Raw genomic sequence first — 21,330 nt, 5'->3', positions numbered from 1 at the left:
AGGTGAGGGGCCGGGCGGATTCCGGGGCCTGGCGGATTCCGGGGCCTGGCGCCGGCTCGGCCCTGCCCCTCCCGGCCCAGGTCCCAAGGCCCAGGCGGCCCGAGAAAGACACACCTCTGTGTGGGGCGCTGAGGCCACAGGAGGGGGCACCGAGGCTCGGCCTTCGTCCTCAGGAGCGCACCCTGGTCTGATGGGGAGCAGACACGTAGCTGGGCAGTGACGGTGTGGACGGGGAAAGAGGAGGGTCCTGGCCCACTTCCCCGGGAGAAGGGAGGTGGGAGTCAGCCCTGCTGGCCCACCAGCTTGCTGGGGACAGGGACTGGGTCCCTGGTGCCCAGTCTAGGCGGGGCACCCAGCAGGAGCTGGTGACTTTTGATGGATGAATGAATGAGTGAATGAATGAATGTGCGTTTCCCCAGGGTTCTGGAGAAGCCCTCCACACCACGGCCTCCCTGCAGGTGTTTCAGGGCAGGTGGGAAGGGGGTGATCTGGCAGGCCCTTATGCGTTAGTCACTGGCACTGCCAGCTGGGCCTACCCTCCCCCAGCCAGCACCAGGAAGTCTCACTACGGGCGGGTCTCACCTCTGCCTCGGTCATGGTCTGGAGAAAGCGATGGAACCTTCCATCTGTAAAGTGCTTAGAGTAGGGTCTGGTACGTGGTTGGTGGTGCCATGTGTGAGTGATTCTTATAATTTAACCAACACTGATGGCTCCCTGTGCCCAAGGACCTGGGGACCCTGAACCGTTGAAGTCAAAGTCTCCCACGGCCTAGAATGGGAGACAGGCAGGACGTCACTGTGATAAGAGCTACAACAGTGGGGGAGACAGGCAGTGGATGGGAGTCGGGAAGAGGGGCTCTTCACCCGGGTTGGGGGTGGTCAGGAAACCCTTCTGAGAAAAGGGGCCAGAGTCTGCGGTAAAAAGTGAGACACAGTTAGATGGTGGAAGGAAAAAGTGTTCCAAACGGAGGCAACAGCACGTGCAAGGTATGGAGGTAAGGGGGAGGGGGGATCCTTTGCTGGGGGTTGGGGGGCGTGGTGTGGTTCTTCCCTGTGATGATGGTGAGGTTGGTTTGGGGAGCTGGTGCAGGGGGGGAGGCTGAGGGTTAATTAGGGCCTAGAGAGTGGAGCACTTTGGATGCCAGGAGTAAAGACAGAATTGAACTGGAAACTCACTGTCACCTGACCTCCCACCCCTGTTAGTAGCCAGAGTCAAAACATGTATTTAAAAAATGGGCACAAGGGCCCCCCAGATCTTGGACTGTTTTCACTGAAACTCAGACAAACAGAGGGCAGAAGTCTTGGGGTTTCACACCCTTCCCCACAGAGGTCATGACATCATTCCTCATGGACTTCCAAGCCAGGCACGTGAAAAACCACCCTCAGCCCCCTTTAAACCTCACTGTGGCCCAAAGAGGCAGCCAGGGCAAGAGTCATGGCCCCTACTGCACAGAGGCAGAGCCCAGACCCCTGACTCCCATTCCAGGCTCACCCAGGGCCACAGTCAGCAGGCTGAATGAAGCCTCACCTGGATGGAGGGAGTGCCCCAGGACATCCCCACCCTTTAGGCCCCTTCCTCCCCGAAACCACCAAAGGGCTGGGCAGTGACCTGGCACCAGGCTGGGTGTGTAGACACTGATCAGGGCTCCCCGCCCCAAGGAGTGGTGGGGAGGGACCCCATCCCCCAACGATCAGCTGTCAGCCTCGTCATCCCCTAGTCTCTCCACTACTGCTGTCATCAGGCTTTGGGTGGCAAGGCTGGGAGGCAGGTGGGGCCAGACCAGGGGTGGAGGGAGCTGAGAGTCAGACAGAGGCTTTTGGCCTTGGTTGCTATGGGGATAATCACTCTAATGACACTCCTGATGTGCGTCATGCTTTAGAGTCTCACTGAACATTTCCTAATAGTAACAGCGCCCATTAATGGATTGCCAACCGTGTGGAGGCATTGTCCCCTAGCAGGTGGGAAGTGTTAGCCCTGGTTTACAGATGGGACACTTGAGGCCCAGAGAGGTTTAAGCTCTTGTTTAAGATCCACAGCTAGCAAGAGGCAGAGCTCTGAGTTTGAACCCAGGTCTGGCGACAAAGCTGGGCTGTCTCCCAACATCACACCTCCTGTGCATTATTTCATTTAGTGCTCAGACTGTGAGCTGGGCAGAGTGGGTGATCGGGAGCTGAGGCTCAGAGAAAGGCATTGGCTTGTGTCAGGCTAGCACGACCCAGAGCCAGGATTTCAACCCAGGTCTCCTGATGTTAAACCCAGCCTCACTCCCACTCTGTGCTCCTGATTCTGCGAGAGGGAGATTAGTCACTGGGCTGGGGAAATCTGCCCTGGTTGGCAGGGAATTTCTCCAAATCTCAGACATTGCCAGGCCCTGGACGGCAATGGAGTTTTCCTGGAGTTTATTTTGGAGTGGGGAGGCGGCCCAAGTCACAGTCTGCCTGGTCAGGGTACTGTTTACTGTCTTACTGTTTTCTGTGGCTGCTGGTCACCACCAGCTTGTGGGTGACTCATCCCCTTGGGGCCCCACCAGTCCCAGGTCCAGAGTCCTTCAGCACCCTGCTCAGCGGGTCACTGCCCTGCAGACCCCAGGCCCTCGGCCTGAGGTGGAATCCCCTCCTTCAGATGCAGGTGGCCAGGCAGGATCTTCCAGCCCCCAGCCAAGCCTTGATCACCTCCAGGGCAGGAGCCGAGTCCCACCCATCTCTGTATCCCAGACAGGAGTGCCTGCCCCAGGCTGGCATCCAGCTGTGGCCCAGGATGTTATGTCCAGTTCACTGGCTGGGCAAACAAGGAAAAGGAAGGAAAATGAAGGAGCAAGGGAGAGAGAAAGGAAGGAAGATGGGCTGCCTCAAAAGCATTTACAAACTGAAGAAATAAAGGAACAACAGTTGCGTGGATGAGTGAATTCAGCGAATGACCTGCGTGTCGGGTCAGTAGGTGACCACCCCCCGGCCTCCATCTGCTCCAAGACCCCCCTGGCCTTGGCCCCTCTGCCCCATTTTCTGACCTCCCACCCCCATTCTCCCTGAGGCCGGAATCCCCTGCTGTCGGGGCCGGGTCTCTGCTGCCCCCGTGTGGCCTCTCTGCTCCCTGCACCGTCATCACCCAGGGCTGCCGGCTCTGCTTCGGGTTCCTGGCTTGGGGTGTGGAGTGTTTATGGATGGTTGAAAGAGTGGAGGGACATGGAGGCACCCTGGAGTTGGTGCCAGAGGGGGTAGAACTTCATACGCCCAGTCCTGCCCCTTGGGATGCCTTGGAAGGGGACACAGACACTTTGCTCCCGATGCCTCCTGGGATGTCCCCTCCCGATGTCCCCTCCCCTCCTTTTCATCCCAAACACCAGATCCCAGAGCTCCAGAACTCCTCCACCCAAAGCCTTGACCTCACGCTTACTGAGCACCCACTGTGTGCCAGTCAGTTGGCATGTGGCATTTAATTCCATCCTGTGAAGTATGTATAATTCTTATCCTCCTCTGACAAATGAGGAAACTGAGGCACAAAGGGGATAGATAATTTGCCCAAGATCCCACAGCTGATAAGTGGGGGTGTGGGTGCTTTTAGAGGCCTTCTTGACTAATACGCTCATTCTTCAGATGGGGAAACAGGCTCTTGAAGGGAAGGAATTGTCACACAGCAAGTAAGCAGCAGACCCAGCCTACGGCAGGTGGAACACAGAAGGGCTTCTTCTCCCAAGTTCCCTTCTGTCTGGCCTCTCCGACCAACCCAACTCTGGCTGCCATTTAACTGGAGCTCAGGGCTGGGGCCGCAGGCCACTTGTCCCTGCCTCGCCATTGTTGACCCTTCTGGGTGGGATGGGAAGGTTGATAATGGGGTGGAGAGTGAGGGAGCCCCGTGGCCCAGTCTGAGCGTTCATTTAGTTTTTTGGTCTGTCCCTTCAGGTGTCTGCAGGCATAGACAAGGCAGGAGAGAGGAAGTGAAGCTTCGAGCTGCTGTCGCCTCTGGCTGCTGCTGTGGCTCATCCTGCTCCTCCCACACAGAGGCCTGGACCACCACTGCCACTGTCAGGACAGGGACCTCCATACCTGTCCTCTTGGGTGGGACTCGGCTATTCCTGAGGGCTCCCAGACAGAGGGGGCTTGGGACCCTTGAAGCAGGCCCACGGGCCTGGGGCTGGAGGAGCAGCGAGAAGAGTGGGGTGGCAGGGGAGGAAGAGGCAGGAAGAGATGGGAGTACTGTGGTTTGGGCCCTGCTAAAGGCAGCTGGGATGCTCCTCACTGACCAAGAGCAGCCCTCGCTGACGTCCCTCGTCATCACTTCAGAGCAGCTTAGAGTAGCTCCCCCTCCCTGCCCCCCTCCCTCCCGCTGACCTCTCCTGCCCAGGGCCTCACTGCCAGCAGGACCAGGGCCTTCAGCCTCACCCTGGACATGAAGCTTCCCCAGCTCAGCCCCACCTGGCCTTTCCAGCTCCAGCTGGCTGCGTGGCTCCCCAGACACCTGTGACACCTTTGCGTAGGCAGTTTCCCTGCCTCGAGGCTGCTCTCCCTCCTCCACCTACACAGCCCTCGCCACCCAGCGAGGCTGGTGCCTCCATCTCCTCCAGGGAGCCTTCCCTGGTTTCCACCCTTCTTGGGCTCCTGTAAGGCCTGTCTCATTGGTTACCTCTGTCTGCCGGGCTCCGGCGGGGGGTGGTGGTGTTCCACAGAAGCTCTTCCTTCAGGCCCTGTGGTGGGCAGGCCTCCTGAGCATTTCCACCCAGATTCTCCTCCTTCCATGCTTGCTGTGATCTTCCAGGGCAGGGGAGGGGAAAACCAGAGCAGGCTGGGATCCAGAGGGGCCTCTCTGCTGCCCCTTAGCCCCACTGTCGAGAAGCTGGGGAAGGCGGCATTGTGGTCTAGTAGTTAAGTCATGAGCTCAGGAGCCAGACAGCTTGAGCTCAAATCCCAGCTCTGAGATGCTCTGGCTGTGTGATCTTGGGCTAGTTACCTAGCCTCTCTGAGTTTCAGTTTCTACAGCTGCAAAAAAGGAGCCAACAACAGACCTACCTCTAAGTCTGCAGGGTTGCAGGCCAGGCAGCAGTACTCACTGAACTCACATGGCCCGTCTCCCCTCCACCTTTCCCCGGGCTCCCTTCTCCCCATCCTCCCCAACTTTAGCAAAGTTGATGCATTGGCCAAATTTTTGTCCACTCCTGCCCTTTTCTACATGCTGTTCCCACAACCAGGAAGGCTTTTTTGGTCTTACCCCCCTTTTCTGGCCTTATCCCTCTTGCCCTGAAGACAGCTCAGCGACACCACTGGGCGGCCTTCCTTGATATTCCCTTCTGCATTCTCCCTGCCAGGCTGGCTCGGGGCCACTTCTCAGAGCTTCCCCAGCAGCCTCATGGCACTGGTCCTTGTGATGGTCTCCCCAACCAGACAGGGCCCTCCTGCTCCTCCGGGTGCCCAGCAGCAGGGGAAGGCGTGCTCACAGCAACCCGCACCGAGGCCCAAGGCCCTGATTTCTGGAGACAAAGGTGATTTGGGGCGAGCAGGGCTCCCCGGAAGCCCCCTCCCTCCTGCCCCAGCTTTATTTTGGTTCTAGAATTATTCCAGTCGGCATACTCGGTCCCCACCACGCCCATCTGGGTGCACAGTCAGCATTTCATGCATTTAGAGGGAGGGATGGAAGGGGAAGAGAAGGCAGGCGAGTAAATGGCCTGCACAGCAGAGCCACTGGGGTGGAAGAGCGGGGGCTCTCCCAGGCGGCAGGGGCCCGCCAGCTGTGTGTCCCCGGGCCCTGGGCTGGCCTGGGCCGCGCAGACCTCCTGGCGCTGGCCACACGGTGGACAGCCTGGCCTTGGGACCGGGCCACAGCTGTGTCAGGTGGGGAGAGCCACCATGCTGCCTCCGGTCCCGTGACCACCCTGGGCTCCCCAACATCACTGGGGGTTACTGGTTGGGCCTGGGCCTCCGTAGCCCACCAGGTCCAGAGGCAGCCAGCCTGAGGACCCACCTCTCACCTCCCCACCTCCCATCCCTGTAACCCGGCGGGGCCCCCACCCCTCAGCTACAAGGGGCGCACAGCTGCCTGCTTCTCTGGGGCTGCCTTCAGCGGCTTGGAGCTGCCTCAGTGACACCCAGAAGGCCATGCACGCCTTCCCTCCAAGACTCCTGTGGGTGTGTAACAGCCTAGCCCTTGGCTTCTGGGCAGGGCTCCTCTGCGGTGCCATTCGCACAAGCCCTCACCGTTGGGACCCCACTGAAGCCACAACCTGCCAGCTTCTTCACTTGCCCCAAAGCTCCCTCTCTGCCTTACAGGTTTCTCCTGAGGGCTCTCCCCCAATAAACCCCTTGCCTGCGAATCTCAGGGTCTGCTTCTGGAATCAGCCTTGGGCAGCTGGTGTCCTGGGGGTCTGAACCAGGCTCCAGAGCCACCTCCTCCCCTGGCATTCAAGCCTGCCCCCCCCACTCCATCCTGACCCCCTCAACTTCCCCTCACGGTCACCGCTCAGGCCGCCCCTTCCTGCAAGGCCCAGCCCAAGGCTTCCTGCTCCACTGTGTCCTCCCAGGTGCCTGCTGCCCACAGAGGCCTCTCCCATGCCCCTCGGCAGTCTGTATTCTGCCGCCCCATTGCCCACCAGCCCCCCAAAGGCTGAGGCATCTCTCTTCCCCGCAGGGCCTGGCCTGGAGGGACACCAACAAACGCCGTGGAGCCAATGCCTGAACACAAGGACCTGGGTCTGGGGCTCTTTGGACCCCTGGGCCTTATAAGGGTGACAGTTGTATTTCATAGAGGATGACCCAGCGTCCCAGGTGGCCTGCGGGCCACTGATTGGCCTGGTCCCTCGGTCTCTCCTCCTGCCCAGAGAGAGGCCCTTGTGTCCATGGCAGTAGGGTGAGAACTGCGTTTGTGACGGGGATGTTCTTACCCTGCCATGCTACGGACGGGCCACTGGCCTGGGACACTCAGTTCTTTCCCTGCCCCTCACAGCGTAGCTCCCATCTTGTCCCCCCGCTCCCCGGCCCCAGAGCCCTCCCCAGGTCTACGTGGAGGGGCCACCATCCGCAAAGAGCATATCACCAGGGCAAGGGGATCTTGTCTTCCCGACGTCCTAGGGGCTGTGCCTTGTTCGTGTCACCCCAGCCTGTGCCTTGCACAGCACCTGGCCTCCAAGACTCATGGTCCTTGTGCATGGCCTCCCAGCAGGGATGGGATGTGGGGAGCTCCGAGAGGCCAAGGCCCCCCCAAGGCCAAGGGACAGGCCTGTTGGGGAGCTCAAAATGGGAGCACAGTGGGCCAATGCCTGGCTGCCCTCCCCGGGCCCTGGCCCAGCCATGGCTGGTCCTCAGTGGGAGACAACCCTGGGTCCCTAGACATCCAGCCAGGCCTGTTCCTCCACCGCAGCCTGGATAGAGGGACCAAGATGGCTCTTGGGGACTCCACCGGGGGACCCCAGCGTTCATGGTTCCAGCCAGACTACAGAGAAGGGTGTTGGAGCTGAGTTCGTGCCGGGCTCCGGTGCCCACCCGGGCCCTGCGCTGGCCGCTAGTTTCGCCGGACAGGGTGCCACATGGACACGGGCCTGCGCAGCGTGGCCAGCATCTGGTTCCAGTGCGTGGTGCCCATGCCACTGGCCGACGGCCCAATGATGACGTGGCCCACGTTGTCCCCACGGCCATCACTGCTGCTCTCAGCTACCGTCACACGGAGAGACAGGTCCTGGGGAGGAAGTGACATGGGTGCTAGGGACCAGGGGCAGTGCCAGAGGTCCCCCATGACCCCCAGGCCCAGCGGGGTGCCAGGCACGGCCCCCTGAATCCTCACCTCTGACCTGTCTAACCTCACAGCCCAGATGCAAATGCTGGCCTCACCACTTCCTTGCTGCATGACCTTGGGCAGTGACTTGGGCTCTTCCTACCTCAGTTTCCCCATCTGTAAAACGGTGATAATCATAGTTCCCACCTGTTCTGGGAACGAAATGAGTTAAAAGGTGTAAAGCACTTAGAACAGTGCCTGCACACAGAGCATTATAGATGTCTGTTGTTAATCCTGAGATAATCATATGTTGGATTCATAACAGGAAGGGAAAGAACTTGCTTGAGATCAAAGTGGTGAAGCTGAAACTGGAACCCAGCCTGACTTCTCTCCTTCCCCTCCCCCCCTCCCCCTCCCCTTCCCCCACCTCCGGTCCCAAGAAGTGTGTCGCCCTAGGAGGCTGTGAAGTAGGAGTAGTGGCACTATGAACACCCAGGGAAGCAGGGGGCAGATGGGTGGACTGTCCCATGAGGGTGGCAAGGCAGGACCAACCAGGGATGCTGAGATGTTTGCCTGGATTACGAACACCCAGAGTGCGGCAGAGTTCTGGGCTTTCAAATTCAGACCGGGTATCCCAAGAGGGGAGATTAGGGGGTTTCTGTACAGTCCCAGGGCCAAGGGGCAAGTTTTGGCTCAAGGCACAAAAGGACTTTCTCACGTGGTCAGGAATGCCCAAGGATGGAAGGAGGGAGTGAGGGAAGATAGTGAGCTCCCCATCCTCTGAGGTATGCAAGCCGGGCCACTTCTGTGGCCCAGGGCACATCCTCTGCAGTCCTCCCACCCTTGGCCTGTGATATCTGTGCTGGGAGGGGGTCTCCCTGGGGCACATCGCCTGCTGAAGGCCAGGGGGGTCTGGGGAGCTCCACAGGGCCTCTGTAGGCAGAACCTCGGGAGATTTAGGGCCAGAGCTCTGGGCGTAGGGTCAGTCCTGGCTCACCCCTAGTCCTTTGCAGTTCCCTCCACCGGGAACTGTCTTCCCCCAGATCTCAGCTTAGCTACCCCCACCTGCAGAGGCCTCCCCTGACTGCCAAGGTCTGGCATGCTCTTAGTGGATGGGGATTGTCTGGAGACTTTCCTGCCTGTGAGCACGAAGGAAGCAGTGCCCGTGTCCCCAGCACCACCAGAGGGCTGGTACCTAGTAGGTGCTCAATACACGCTTCTCGACTAGAAAGGTGATGCCTTAAGGCAAACCATCACCCCCTGCAGGAGCTCTGAGGGGCTAGATTGGAGGGGATAGAGGGGCCCCCATCCCCTGTGCCATCCCCCCTCACCTGGAGCACAATGGCTGGCACTGAGAAGATCATGGCTTCATTGAACACTGGGTTAGGGTCGTCCCTCTTCACAGCCGTCTTCTTTTTGCTCATCTTCCTCCCATCCTGCAGCAGGTACACCTTGACGAAGGGGTCTGTGGGCCGGGAGGGGGGTGGGGGTGAGAGCCAGTGCTACACTCACTTGGCATAGACCTGCCCAGTCACAGCGGCTCACCGGCCACTCTCTCCTGCAGTCCTGCCATCAGTCCTTTATTGCGTTCCTATTTTACAGATGAGAAAACTGAGGCTCACGCGCGAGTCAGGAGAAGAGCTGGGCTTTGGACTCAGGCAGCCAGCCCCCCAGCCCGCACGAGTGCTCCCCTCACGTGAGGCTCTAGGGAGCTCAGCAGACCCACCACTTTTCATTCTATAAATGGCCCAAACGCAGATGTCAGCCCCGAGTCACCCGGCGCCCGCTCAGTGGAGCCTGACTCAAGGACGTGCAGCTCTGGAATAACGAGTCGCTGTCTGCTCGTCACTTACCACCCACTGGGTGTCCTTGCTGCACCTGCCTGGACCCGGGTCCCCCAGGCTCCCAGTCAGCCTCCTGCAGCCCTCAGTTTTCAGTTACTCGGGTCTGAGGCTCCTGCAGACCTGACGCATCAGGTCCTGCCTGGCACCCACACCATCTCGGTGGCCCTGGTCCCTGTTTGGGATCTGGGATGCAGTCCAGCCTCTGGGAAACGCCTACCTTGTTTTCATACCAGTGCCCCAGCCTCCTGCTCTCAGACTCCCATCCCTCCCCCACAGGGGCTCCCTGCCAGCCTCCGTGGTTCCCATGTTTCCCCAGCTAGATTAATCTTCCCACTGTGCATGGCTCCTGAGCCCAGCGAAAGCCAGGGGTGGGGGGCCTGGCACTGTGCCCTACACCTGCTGATGCCTCCGGGTGCCCAGGGCTTAGCAGCTGGGCCACGGCTCCCACCTGCCACACGGTGGAGCCAGGCAGCCAGGAGGCCCTTACCCGCTGTGGTCTTGTCGTTGGTCCAGATGAGATTCTTGGCTTTCACCACGACCACTGTAAGGCGCTCGGCCGTCGGGAGGTAGCTGAGGGACAGCAGGATCTCGCCCACAGCGTCGGCGGCCTGGAGGACAGGCGGGTGACTCACAGGGCTTCTGCCCCCTGGACTTGAGGGGCCCAGGGAAAGGCAGAAGCTTCCTTCTCCACTGAGAAGTTGCTGCTCTTGGGGCCCCTTACACCAGGGCACCAGGCTGGTGGGATGGAGAAAGGGACCCCTCCCCCACTCCACGGCGCCATCCCTGCCTCGTACCGGGTATGGGTCCTGCCTTGGAAGGAAGGCCAGAGGTTGCCTGTCAAATGCAGCAACAAAATGCAGTTATGTTCCCTCATTCCAGACCAGAGAAAACATTCTCTGGTAGTAGCACTTACAGGTCCAGGTGGACCGGAATTAGTAGATCATTTGCTTAAATAACAGTGATGCTGCCTAAGCACTGCTACATTTACGACGGTAAACTGCAGCTTGGCCTCTGTCTGAAATAACTCACTTGAGGGCCAGAGGAGTACTTCCCTAACAGAAGCTCTACAGGCGTAGAGCTTCTAAAGGTTTGGTGGTAGGAGCAGTAGAAGGGCTGTAAACAGTGGTCAGGGTGCCTTTCGTTTGCATGCAGTAAACTGAGTTTCCTTGAGTGTGGCTCAGCTCTTCCTCTAATCTCCTAAAGATGTTGGTGTTCAGGCTGTCGCGAGGACAGTGGATTCCCTCCTCTAAAGTGTACACGTATGACGCTGTCCTCAGGCACAGGCAGGTGGGCAGGCTTACCTTGTTCTGGTCCTGTAGGTAGAGCCAGCCGCCGAAGGGCTGCAGCGGGAGGTCAAGCACAGAAAGCTTCAGCTCCACCACCCCTGTGCTCACATTCCGCTCATCTTCATCGATGCCAAACACGGAAAACCGCAGGCTCTTCTCCTCCAGGGCTGCAGGGTCCAGGGGGATGGAGAACTTCTCGTCGAAGAAGATGGAGTAGGCGTTCCTCTGGATCTGCAGAGAGAAAGGGCAGTGGAAGGAGGTCCAAAGCTGGGGAGGAGGTGGCAGCCAGATGCCTGCGAGGCCATGGTAGGGAGTGAGCACTGGATGGGGAGTCTGGAGACCTGGGCTAGCGTCCTGGCTCTGTTGTCCCCACACTGCAATGCCAATCCTTCCTTTGGTGGCTCAGCCCTGATGATATGAAAGCCCCTTGTCCTCTTCTCAGTGGTGGCCAATCTAGTGGCCTGGCATTCGAAGCTTCCACAAGCTGACCCCAACTGATTCCCATCCTCAGTGCCCGTGGGTCCACAGAACCCTTGCAATGTGCCGGCTGAGCTGGCCATCTTTCTTGCACGTGTTCAAGTCCAGCCCTGCAGTGAGTAGGGATAACTGTCTGTGAAGCTGAGAGTCACTGATGTCCCATCCTGCGTGGGGCCTGGCCTAGGACTCTCTGAACGTTATGGGGTGGATGGACCGATGGAGTGACTAGGCAAGGCTGGGCAGACTCTGTTTCTAAGCCTAGTCCTGCCTGGTGGGCGCCACTGGCCTCCTCCCAGGAAGCCGTGGGCAGGCCCTCTGGGAAGGTGCACTTGTGGGCACTGATTCCCCTTCCGTGGGGGGCTGCTTTGGTCACTGCCTGGCGATATTTTAAGAGAGGAGATCTCATCCCTGGCACCTCGCCTGATGCCGGGGGGCTGCCCAACCTAGGGGCAGCCACCCACTCACTGGGATTGGCTGGGCTGTGATGTTAAGAAGCCTGCATTCTTGGGAATAAATCTGTCGGCACCTCCAGGTGCCCTGAGCTGCGCTCTTCGGTCACTGTCTGGGCTGGAGAAGCCTCTTCTTACTTGCGCCCTGGGAGCTACATCCCCTACCCAATCACCTGCTTGAGAACCAAGGGCAACTCTTCCTTCATGGGATAAAGCCCACCTCCTGATCCTGACCCTGACATTCAGGCTTTTCACGATCTTTGGCCCTAAATTCCTTCCTCTGGCCAAATCAGCCCCTTGACTGTCCCCTACCCATAGGAGCGCAGGCTCCCTGACGATCCATTCTCTGTACGTTGCACTTTATGAGCACGTGGAGACCCCGGGGGTCGAGTCCTGGATCTCCTGCTCACTTGCTGGGGTTGTCGTGGGCAAAGCACTTTCCTGGGCCTCAGTTTCCTCATCTGTAAGATGCCCTCAATCCATCCCGCATCACTGGGGCTAATGAGAGGGTCGCAGATGTGTTGGGCTCTGTGAACCAGGTTCTCAGCATACATCAGGCCGTGGTGGCTGCTGTCAACGTGCTGCCTCAAGGGATGTGTCCAGAACCGCCCAGGTCCTCCAGGCAGCTGAGGCCACGGGCAGCGTGGATCTGGGCTCAACAGGAACACTTCATGGTCCTGAGAGACGACAATCCATTGAGCGCTCACCAAGGACTGGGCTAAGGACTTTGCATTTCCTGAAGCACTATGATGCTCACTTGACAGATGGGAAAACTGAGTCACAGAGTGCTTAAGTGACTCACCCAAGGTCACACTTCTAGGAAGTAGGGAACCAGGATCTGAACCCAGGCAGTCAGGCTCCAGGGTCCTGCTCCTAACCACCCACTGGACTGCCTCTCTGAAGCTGGCCTCCCCTTCTTGGCCCTACATACGCCCTGGTGGTTGGTTCTAGACCCTCCTAGAGTGAAGGGGGCAGGGTGGGGCCGGAGAAGAATGACAGTCTCCACCTCTGAGGAGCAGCCACTTTTCAACACAGGAAACAGGACTGGACACGGGTGGGTCTCTGAGGAGCCAGAGGCACTTGACCTCAGGATCCTCCTGCTCTGGTCAGAGCCCGTGCTGGGCTGACCTCGCCCGCTGGTGCTGGGCAGCAGGGTGTCTCACGTAGACCTCTCTCTCTCTCAGCAAGGGGGGCGGATCATGGAGGGGTATCCTGGGGGGGGGTGCTGGGTCCCTCTCCTTGCCCCTCCCAGCTTATTCTGCACCATCCCCCCTGCTTTCGGCCCCAGGGGCTGACCTCCATGGGCTGCATCAACAGGCTCCCTAGGCCTCTGGCTTCCGGTGGGGTCAGCCAGTAGGGGTCACTGGAGGGAAACCAGAGGCTGGAGGGAGGTCGGGTGCTTATCCCTCCAGGTCCTTCTCTGCAGGATCGCTGCGAGCAGACGGCGCCTCTTGACCAAAGGGCACAGCGCCTATCAAGGTGGCCCTCTGCACACACTGGTCTCTAGGTAACCTCGCGTCCCCCTCATCCCCTCGGGCCAGGGTACCACGCCATCCCTGAGGTCACCCCACACACAGCATTGTAACAGTTCTGTTATTAAGCTCTCCCCAAATTAGCCACCATGAGCTTGTCATCCCTTCCCTGCCAGGACCCCAAGTTGACACAATTGACAACTGACAATTACCACACACTGGATTCATGTGGCAGGACTGCTGAGAACTGCACACAACGGGAGCCGGCAGGTGGAGGCCCCAAACTCCCAGTTCTGTCCTCCCCATAGCCAGCACCTTCCGCTCTGGGATCAGCATCCAAATCTGCTCTCTAGCGCCCTCCTCAGATTCTGCCTGGCCCTGCGCCCCTGCCTGCCTGGGCAGGACTCGTGAGAGCCCGGGGCACACGGCTGCCTCGCCCTCCCAGCCCCCACTTACCCGGGAAATGCCCACGATCTGCTCGTCCGGCAGCAGGCTGACGCGCATGAAGCAGGACTCGAAGCTGGCTTCCTCCCGCTCCAGGAGGTCCTTGCCCTGCAGCACAGCCACGTGGAGGGTGTGGGAGGCAGCATCGTAGTCCATGCTCACCTCCACCTGGCCCAGCGTGAAGTCCTGCCCGAAGGTGTTGCTCACGGAGGAGATGGAGTTCAGGGAGTCGGCCGACTGGGATTTTCGGAGGGCCCCGTAGGGGGCCAGGTCCAGCTCACGGCCCATCAGCTCCAGGGGTCCCAGCTCGCTGATGCTCTCAAAGGTGTCCTCAACGCTGAGGCTGCCTTTGCGACTGGGTGGCCCCCTAGTGCTGGCCCGCTGGGCATTCCAGGCAGGCACTCTCTGGGGGTGAGAAAAAGGGACATGGGAGCATTGGAAGGGCAATAGGCATGGTCTTCAAGAGACAGCAAAGAGATACGGTAAGCCCTGTTCATGCAAGGCACCTCCAAGTTCCCCTTTCGCAAAAACCGGGCATGCCTTAGTTAGGAAGGTCCTTCTTTATTGTTATTTCATGTCAGTTTTCTCTCCCTAACCAGGAGGTAAGAGAGCTTTTTCTCAAAATGTTTATTTATATGGACTGAGTTTCATACATAAAGATATTCACTGCAGTGATGTTTATAAAAAGGAAAAATAGTTAGCAATCTAAGTGTCCAGCAGAAGGGGAATGGGTAAGCAAACTAGAGTACCGATACTCAATACATGACAGAGCAGCCTCAAAGGAAGTTTACAAAAATGTCTACCACATGAGAAAGTTTTCATGTTGGATAACACTAACTCTAATATTCAAATTTTTCTTTTCTCTCAATTGACCTTGGGATTTGAGAAAACAAAACCTTCGTACAGTAAGCATCTCCCATGTTGGTACATAGTCTTCATTACCATAATTTTTAATGGTCCCCTTAATTTGCCATTGAGTGGATCACCATAGTTTATTTTACTATTCCCCTACTGTTGGACATTTATATTGTTTTTTTCACAAATATAAACAATGCAACATTGAATAGCTTTCTTTTTTTTTTTTGGCCGCGCTGTGCGGCATGCGGGATCCTAGCTCCCTAACTAGGGAATGAACCTGTGCCCCCTGCAGAAGTGCAGAGTCTTAACCACTGGACCACCAGGTAAGTCCCTTGAATAGCTTTCTTAAAATCTTGACTTAGAGGACATAGTCCTTTTTTTTTTTAATCTATTTTATTTATTTTTTATTTTTGGCTGTGTTGGGTCTTCGTTGCTGCACGCGGGCTTTTCTCTAGTTGCTGCTATTCTTCGTTGCGGTGCGCCGGCTTCTCATTGCGGTGGCCTCTCTTGTTGTGGAGCACGGGCTTTAGGCACATGGCTTCAGTCGTTGTGGCACGTGGGCTCAGTAGTTGTGGCTTTCGGGCTCTAGAGCACAGGCAGTAGTTATGACGCACAGGCTTAGTTGTTCCGCGGCACGTGTGATCTTCCCAGACCAGGGATCGAACCCGTGTCCCCTGCATTGGCAGGCGGATTCTTAACCACTGTGCCACCAGGGAAGTCCCGAGGACATAGTTCTTTTGAAAGCTTTTGATACATGTTTCCAAAATGCTCTTTGGAAAAGTTGTTGCAATTTACAGTCCCTCCAACTGAGTGAGAGATAGTTCCTTCCAAAACCCCAAATGAGCGAGCAAGTGGGACCTTTATCTGGTAACAGATTCTGGCTGTGCTCTCTGGAACTCTACATGATGTTAGAAAAATTCTCTGCCAGTGTTAAGTGATGAAGCGTTTAGCAATATATAGAGAGCCCTAAAAATGTTTATACTCCCTGATACAGTAATTTCACATCTGGGCATTCATTCAAAGTACGTAATCCCAAATGAAGACAAAGTTTTACATGTAAACCATTTACTGCATTATTTATAGTGGCATTTAGTAAATCATGGCACATACATAAAAAGGAATCTTAGGCAGCCATTAAAATAATGTTTACAATCAACAATATGAGAAAGTGCTTCAGTTTTAAGTGAGATGAAAAGGGTAGGGTATAAAATTCTATGTAGAAATGACACCCATTGTGTAAAAACTATGCATGGAAAAAAGACCAGGGGGAAGGGCCTAGATTTAAAATATTGGAAAGAAATAAATCAAAATGTTAATAGTTAGAAGACAATTCACAGTTGCTTGCCTCTGGGTAGTGGCATTTGGGGAGGTTTTTCTTCTTATTTTTATTTTCCTGTATTTTTCACAGGATGGTGTTTTAGATTGAAAGCATTCATTCATTTGCCAAGTATTCATGGATTACCTAGCACTGGGCTATGTTGGAGATGTGGAGGAGGACAAGGGTCCCTGTCCACAGGAGGAAATTAACCAGGAGGGAGTGAGGGGGGGAGGGAGTGGGGGCCAGTCCTGAGAGTGGACGGTTGGGGCGTGGGGTGTACAGCCCAGTGTGCACCCACGAGAACAGAAGCCTCACCTTCTGCCGGGCCTCTGCGTAGTTCTCACCATACTTCTGCTGAAGGTACCTGTAGTCGTAGTTTGGGAACGGGGAGGGGCTGGGGAAGCTCCCCGACGTCCAGAGCTTCCACAGGCTCACAGCTGCAATTCCCAGCAGTGCCAGGGCCCCGGCAGCATAGACACCCACTTCCCAGTCCGGGGGGCTCTTGATGACTGCAAGGCAAGAGCAGAGCAGTCTCTCGTTAATGGGCACTAGGACCCCTCAGTTGTTACACATTCCCACCCAGGGAGCCTGTAGTTCGGCACTGACTTGCTTATTCATTGAAAAAATATTTTTTGAGTGTCTACGATGTCAGGTTCTGTGCTGGGTGCTGGGGATCCAGTGTTGAACAAGCTATACACCCTCTGATATCTGCTTTTAGCTCCTTTCCACAAAAACATACATTACTATCAGGAGTGACACTTGAGTAGAGCAGATGAAGAGCTGTGAACAATGGTTAAATATTCCTTAGGCTTTAAACAGGTAGGGTTTTTTTTTTTTTAATTAATTAATTTTATTTTTGGCTGCACTGGGTCTTTGTTGCTGCACGGGGGCTTTTCTCTAGTTGAGGTGAGCAGGGGCTACTCTTCGTTGCAGTGTGCAGGCTTCTCATTGTGGTGGCTTCTCTTGTTGCAGAGCACGGGCTCTAGGCACGCGGGCTCAGTAGTTGTGGCTCACGGGCTTAGTTGCTCTGCGGCATGTGGGATCTTCCCGGACTAGGGCTCGAACCCATGTCCCTTGCTTTGGCAGGCGGATTCTTAACCACTGTGCCACCAGGGAAGCCCCAGATGGGGTTTTTCTTGCCTCTTTGAGTTCTCTCTACCTTCAGAGGACTTCTGCTTCCAGATAATCAATGCAGCCTGTTGGGATCTGAGGAAAGTGGAAGGGAACTTGGGGGAGAAAAAGAAATGACCCCCTTTTTGCCTCAAACCTCATCTAAGACAATCCAATGTCCATCAATTGATGAATGGGAAAATAAAATGTAGTACATCCATACAATGGACTATTATTCAGCAATAAAAAGGAATGAAATGATACATGTTATAACATGGATGAACCTTGAAAACATCAAGCTAAGTGAAAGAAGCCAGTGCCCCAAGACCATATGTTGTATGATTCTATTTCTATGAAATGTCCAAAAGAGGCAAATCTATACAGACAGAAAGTAGATGAGTGAGTGTCAGGGGCTGCCAGGGGTTGGGGCGAGTAGGGGGAAATGTGGAGTATGGGGTTTATTTTTGGGGTGATGAATATATTCTAAAAGTTGATTGTGCTGATGGTTGCACAATATACTGAAGCCCACTGAATTGTACACTTTAAGTGAGTGAATTTATGGCATGTGAGTTTTATCTTGATAAAGCTGTTACCAAAAAACAAAAAACAAACAAACAAAAAACTCAGCCAGAAGTGAGAGGTGGCTGTAGGCTGGGCAGGGCTTGGGGACAAATCCAGAAGCTCAAATGCGTTCTGTCCACTGATGTTTTAATAACCTCACTTATCTGAGCCTCACTGCCCCCAAACAGTAATTAACTACCCCCTCAACCGTGTTGGGTAAGTCCTCACCTAGCACAGAGCTTGGCCCACGGCAGAACCATAAATGTTAAGTCACTCTACTGGGAAACCTGGCCCTGCATTCCCAAAAGAAGCCAATGAGATAGTAGGATTCGTTTTGCAGAAGATCGCACTGTTGGCAAATATAATTCTCTAAACCATTCTCAGTGTTGCCTCTAGACTCGATTGAAATGGGGAAACTGAGACACACAAGAACTTGCCCAAGGTCACAGAGCCAAGAAGGGGTGGCCCTGGGATCCCAACACTGGCAGCCAGACTCCAGAGCAAGCAGGGGTAAAAACCACTGCCCCACCCGGCCTCCACCCAGCACGGTTCCCTAGCAGCAGGGCGGAGAGATGTGGGGAGGGTGTGTCAGGGGTGGAGATTTCTCATCACACAGCCACTGAGCACCTACTACGTGTGAGCACCCTGTGGAGCGGGTCAGCCCCAGGCCCAGTCCCTGTCCGCAATAAGTGGCTCACAGTCCAGGGGGTGGGGTGGGCAGATAAATAGACAAAAGAGTGATGGGGGTCGTGATGAGAACAGCCCAGGAGGGCTTCCCAAAGAGGGATGCCTAAGCTGGGATATGCAGGAGTAGCAAGAAGTGTGCCGGCCAAGGTGCCAGGGACCAGGAGTTTAGGGAAGGAAGAGGGGGGTGTGCAAAGCTCAGAGCGTTCAGAGCACCCAGTGAGAGAGAGGGAAGGGGGCATTTGGGGATGGAGGGGCCACTGCCCCTGCTCTCCAAAGCCTGCGTAGAGAGGAATCATCCAGCAGTGGGAGGCCCCAGCCGGGCCCTGCTCTGCTGAGCCCAGCCAGCTCCAGCCAGAATCTACAATACTTGCTCACCCCAGAGAAGGGCAGGGCCCAGCCTTCAGCCCTGGCATTTACGCAGTACTTAGTGCCCTACGAGGTCCCTACCTCCACTTTCTAGAGGAGAACTGAGGCTGAGAGCAGTTAAAGAACACACCTATTGGGTTGGCCAAAAAGTTCGTTCGGGTTTTGGGGCCCAGCCTACAGCCAAACCCGAACGAACTTTTTGGCCAACCCAATATTTATGGGCTCAAGGCCACAGGGGTGAGAAATGGAGAGCGTGGTGAGGTGCCTTGGCTCCCTGAGGCCACCTCACCTCCCTGGCTCCAGTCTCCTCATCCAGAAAGAGGAGATGACACCAGAAACATCCCCATCCAGTGGTTCTACCCCAAAGGAATTGATTCTAAGGGAAAAATCCCAACAAGTTTTATGTCTGGAGTGAGTCATCGAGTCTGTATTTATAACAGCAGAAATCTGGAAACAGCCTGAAGGTCCGAGCAAGGGTGCCGGTGGTGCTGTCTCAGGAGGGGCTGTCACTGGGCTTTGAGAATGACAGTTGAGGTCATCAGGATGTCACTGTGACAATGCAGAGAATCGTTTCAGGCATTGTTAAGAGGGAAAAAAACAAACAAACCAATCTCCAACATGGTATAAGCACATGATTTGATGTAAAAATCACGCAGCGTATGGGCAAGGGCTGGGCGGACCAGGGAGGGATGGGAAGAGCCAGAGATGCGGATGGAGGGACAGCTAGCAAACCTGTTTACTCCTGACTCTGTTGCGAGAATGTAATTTGTGGGATAAATAAAACCACAACAAAGAGCTACCGGGGGCCCAGGGCCAAGACCTGGCCAGGCTCTCAGGAAGTCCTGGGAGTCTGGTGAATAGGGGATGGGATGGGAACGTACCTGGTGCCTGGAGAGTGAAGTGCATGTGCGGGGGGCTCCCACCTAGACACACACACAGCCCCAGCCAGCTCACAGGGCCTTGGGTGCTGCCAGGGGGCGGGCCAGGGCCCGGGCACAGAGTGCACATAGGCGATGGGCACAGCAAAGTGGCAAAGCAGCGCCAGGCTCCCCTGAGAGTGAGGATCCGGGGGCTGAGGGCCTGAAGCCAGCACCCTGGCTGGCATAAAAGGGGGGCAGGGCCAGGGGCACGAAAGGAAAAACCCCAGCAAGCTGACATGAAATGATGACAGTTAATGCTCATTTATTTACTCATTTTATTGCGTACCAGCCTCTGGAAGGTATGAGAAGAATTCCCCAGGGAAGTGAGGTCTGAGCTGAGACCAGAAATGAGGAAGGAGGAATCTTAGTAATAATCATTCCCTTACTATTTTCTATTCGCCAGGCTCTGTTCCAAACACTTCATGTATACTAACCCACTGAGTCCTCAGAACCACCCTGTAAGGAAGGTTCTATTATTATCCCCATTTTACAGACGATGAAGCTGAGAGATAGAGGACCTATTCGCTGCCAGACAATCTGGCTCCAGATCTGTGCTCGAAACCTCCACACCAGTCTCAAGGCCTTAGCCAGGCAGAGGTGGTTAAGTACCCCAGGGGAAGGGAACAGCATGTGCAAAGGCCCAGAGGTCGGGGAGAGCTGTGTTCACACTGTTGGGCACTTCACACACGTTAGCTCGTTGAATCTTCCCAGCAGTCCCTGAGGCAGGCCGCATTGCCCCCATTTTACAGATGAGTAAGTGGAGGCTCAGAGAGGTTTCATCACTTACTGATGGCCACGCCAGGGCCTGGACCAAGACCTTTGAGCCCGCAGGTGAAAAGTGAAAATTCCTGGCTGGAAGTTGGGAAAGGTGGTTCCCCCTTGTACGTCCTTCAGCTCAGCCCTGGGCTGGCTGGGGTCTGAGCTAGGGGAGGAGCTGGAGTGATGGGGAGCACCGGCCTGGGAGTCAGGAGACCTGCGTCCATGTCCTGACCCTGTTACTTACTTAGTCACTCTCCCTTTCCTTTGCTGAGCCTGCCTTCTCCCATCTGTAAATGGGGAGGGGAACATAAGGAGAAAAGGTGGCGAGTGTACTTCAGTTCTGACACCATCCATCGTCAGCTGGAGTGTGTCTGGTGTCTTGAGGCCGGTCCCAAGCTCAGTGCCTGCAGGGGCACACGCGAGGAGAAGGTGGGAGCTGCCATCCCTGGACTGGGCGACCTCTGAGTTTAATGTCCTGTGGATCTAACATCGACCTTCCTGGGTTTCCTCGCCTTTGGCTCCAGGAATGGCCCCAGGGGAGTGGATTCCGCATGACAGTCTCGACCTTGGGGAGCAGCAGCACATGGGCCTCCTGGGGGGGTCCCCTCAAGTCCTTCCACTGGAGCAGAAAGACGAAGAGACCTCAGACTGGCCCCAACCCGGCGTCCCCAAGGCTGTGTGATCTTGGGCAACTCACTGACAGTCCTTACCAGTAAAACAGGGCCGTTACTGGTGTCCCACTGACATCCCCCACCCCAGGCCCGGTGGGAGGGTCCTGTGAGACGGCACGTTTGCCGCGGGGACTCACCGCTCAGGTGGTATTCTGCCACGTCCACGGCCATGACGCCCGCCGCAGGGGCTGAGACTGGAAGGGAGAGGAGAGTCAGTGGAGAGGGCTTCAGAGGGTCATCAACCCCCCACTACGGCCCAGGTGCCCATCATCCAGCTCACACTCAGGTGGAGGGGGCCTGGGCAAAAGTAGTGTTTCTTTTATTCTTTCATTTTTATTTTTTGGCCATGCTGCGTGGCATGCAGGATCTTAGTTCCCCGACCAAGGATCGAACCTGGGCCCTCGGCAGTGGAA

The 21,330-nt window shown here is 56.1% G+C and overlaps 1 protein-coding gene and 1 long non-coding RNA gene across 3 annotated transcripts; one reads left to right on the top strand and one right to left on the bottom strand.

Moving 5' to 3' along the window:
• The first annotated feature begins 769 nt into the window (after positions 1-769).
• Positions 770-4,776, top strand: LOC133099999 (uncharacterized). 2 transcript variants are annotated; one of them, XR_009702376.1, is made up of 3 exons: positions 770-986; positions 2,715-2,929; positions 3,900-4,776. It is a non-coding gene; the product is annotated as an uncharacterized LOC133099999 (long non-coding RNA). The 2 variants fall into 2 exon arrangements; XR_009702377.1 differs by having other exon boundaries at positions 770-994.
• Positions 4,777-7,419: 2,643 nt separating this feature from the next.
• On the bottom strand, positions 7,420-21,096 carry SYT12 (synaptotagmin 12). Its single transcript, XM_061203833.1, has 7 exons — positions 21,055-21,096; positions 16,159-16,352; positions 13,680-14,072; positions 10,841-11,056; positions 10,027-10,147; positions 9,027-9,160; positions 7,420-7,659 (listed from the first exon to the last, which is right to left on the bottom strand). Exons 1-7 carry the CDS (start codon positions 21,086-21,088, stop codon positions 7,486-7,488), a joined length of 1,266 nt encoding a protein of 421 aa, XP_061059816.1. The 5' UTR covers positions 21,089-21,096; the 3' UTR covers positions 7,420-7,485.
• Between the last annotated feature and the right edge of the window lie 234 nt (positions 21,097-21,330).

Source organism: Eubalaena glacialis, chromosome 10 (genome assembly GCF_028564815.1).
Source record: "Eubalaena glacialis isolate mEubGla1 chromosome 10, mEubGla1.1.hap2.+ XY, whole genome shotgun sequence".
NCBI lineage: Eukaryota > Metazoa > Chordata > Mammalia > Artiodactyla > Balaenidae > Eubalaena > Eubalaena glacialis.
This window is presented reverse-complemented; position numbering and strand designations above follow the sequence as displayed.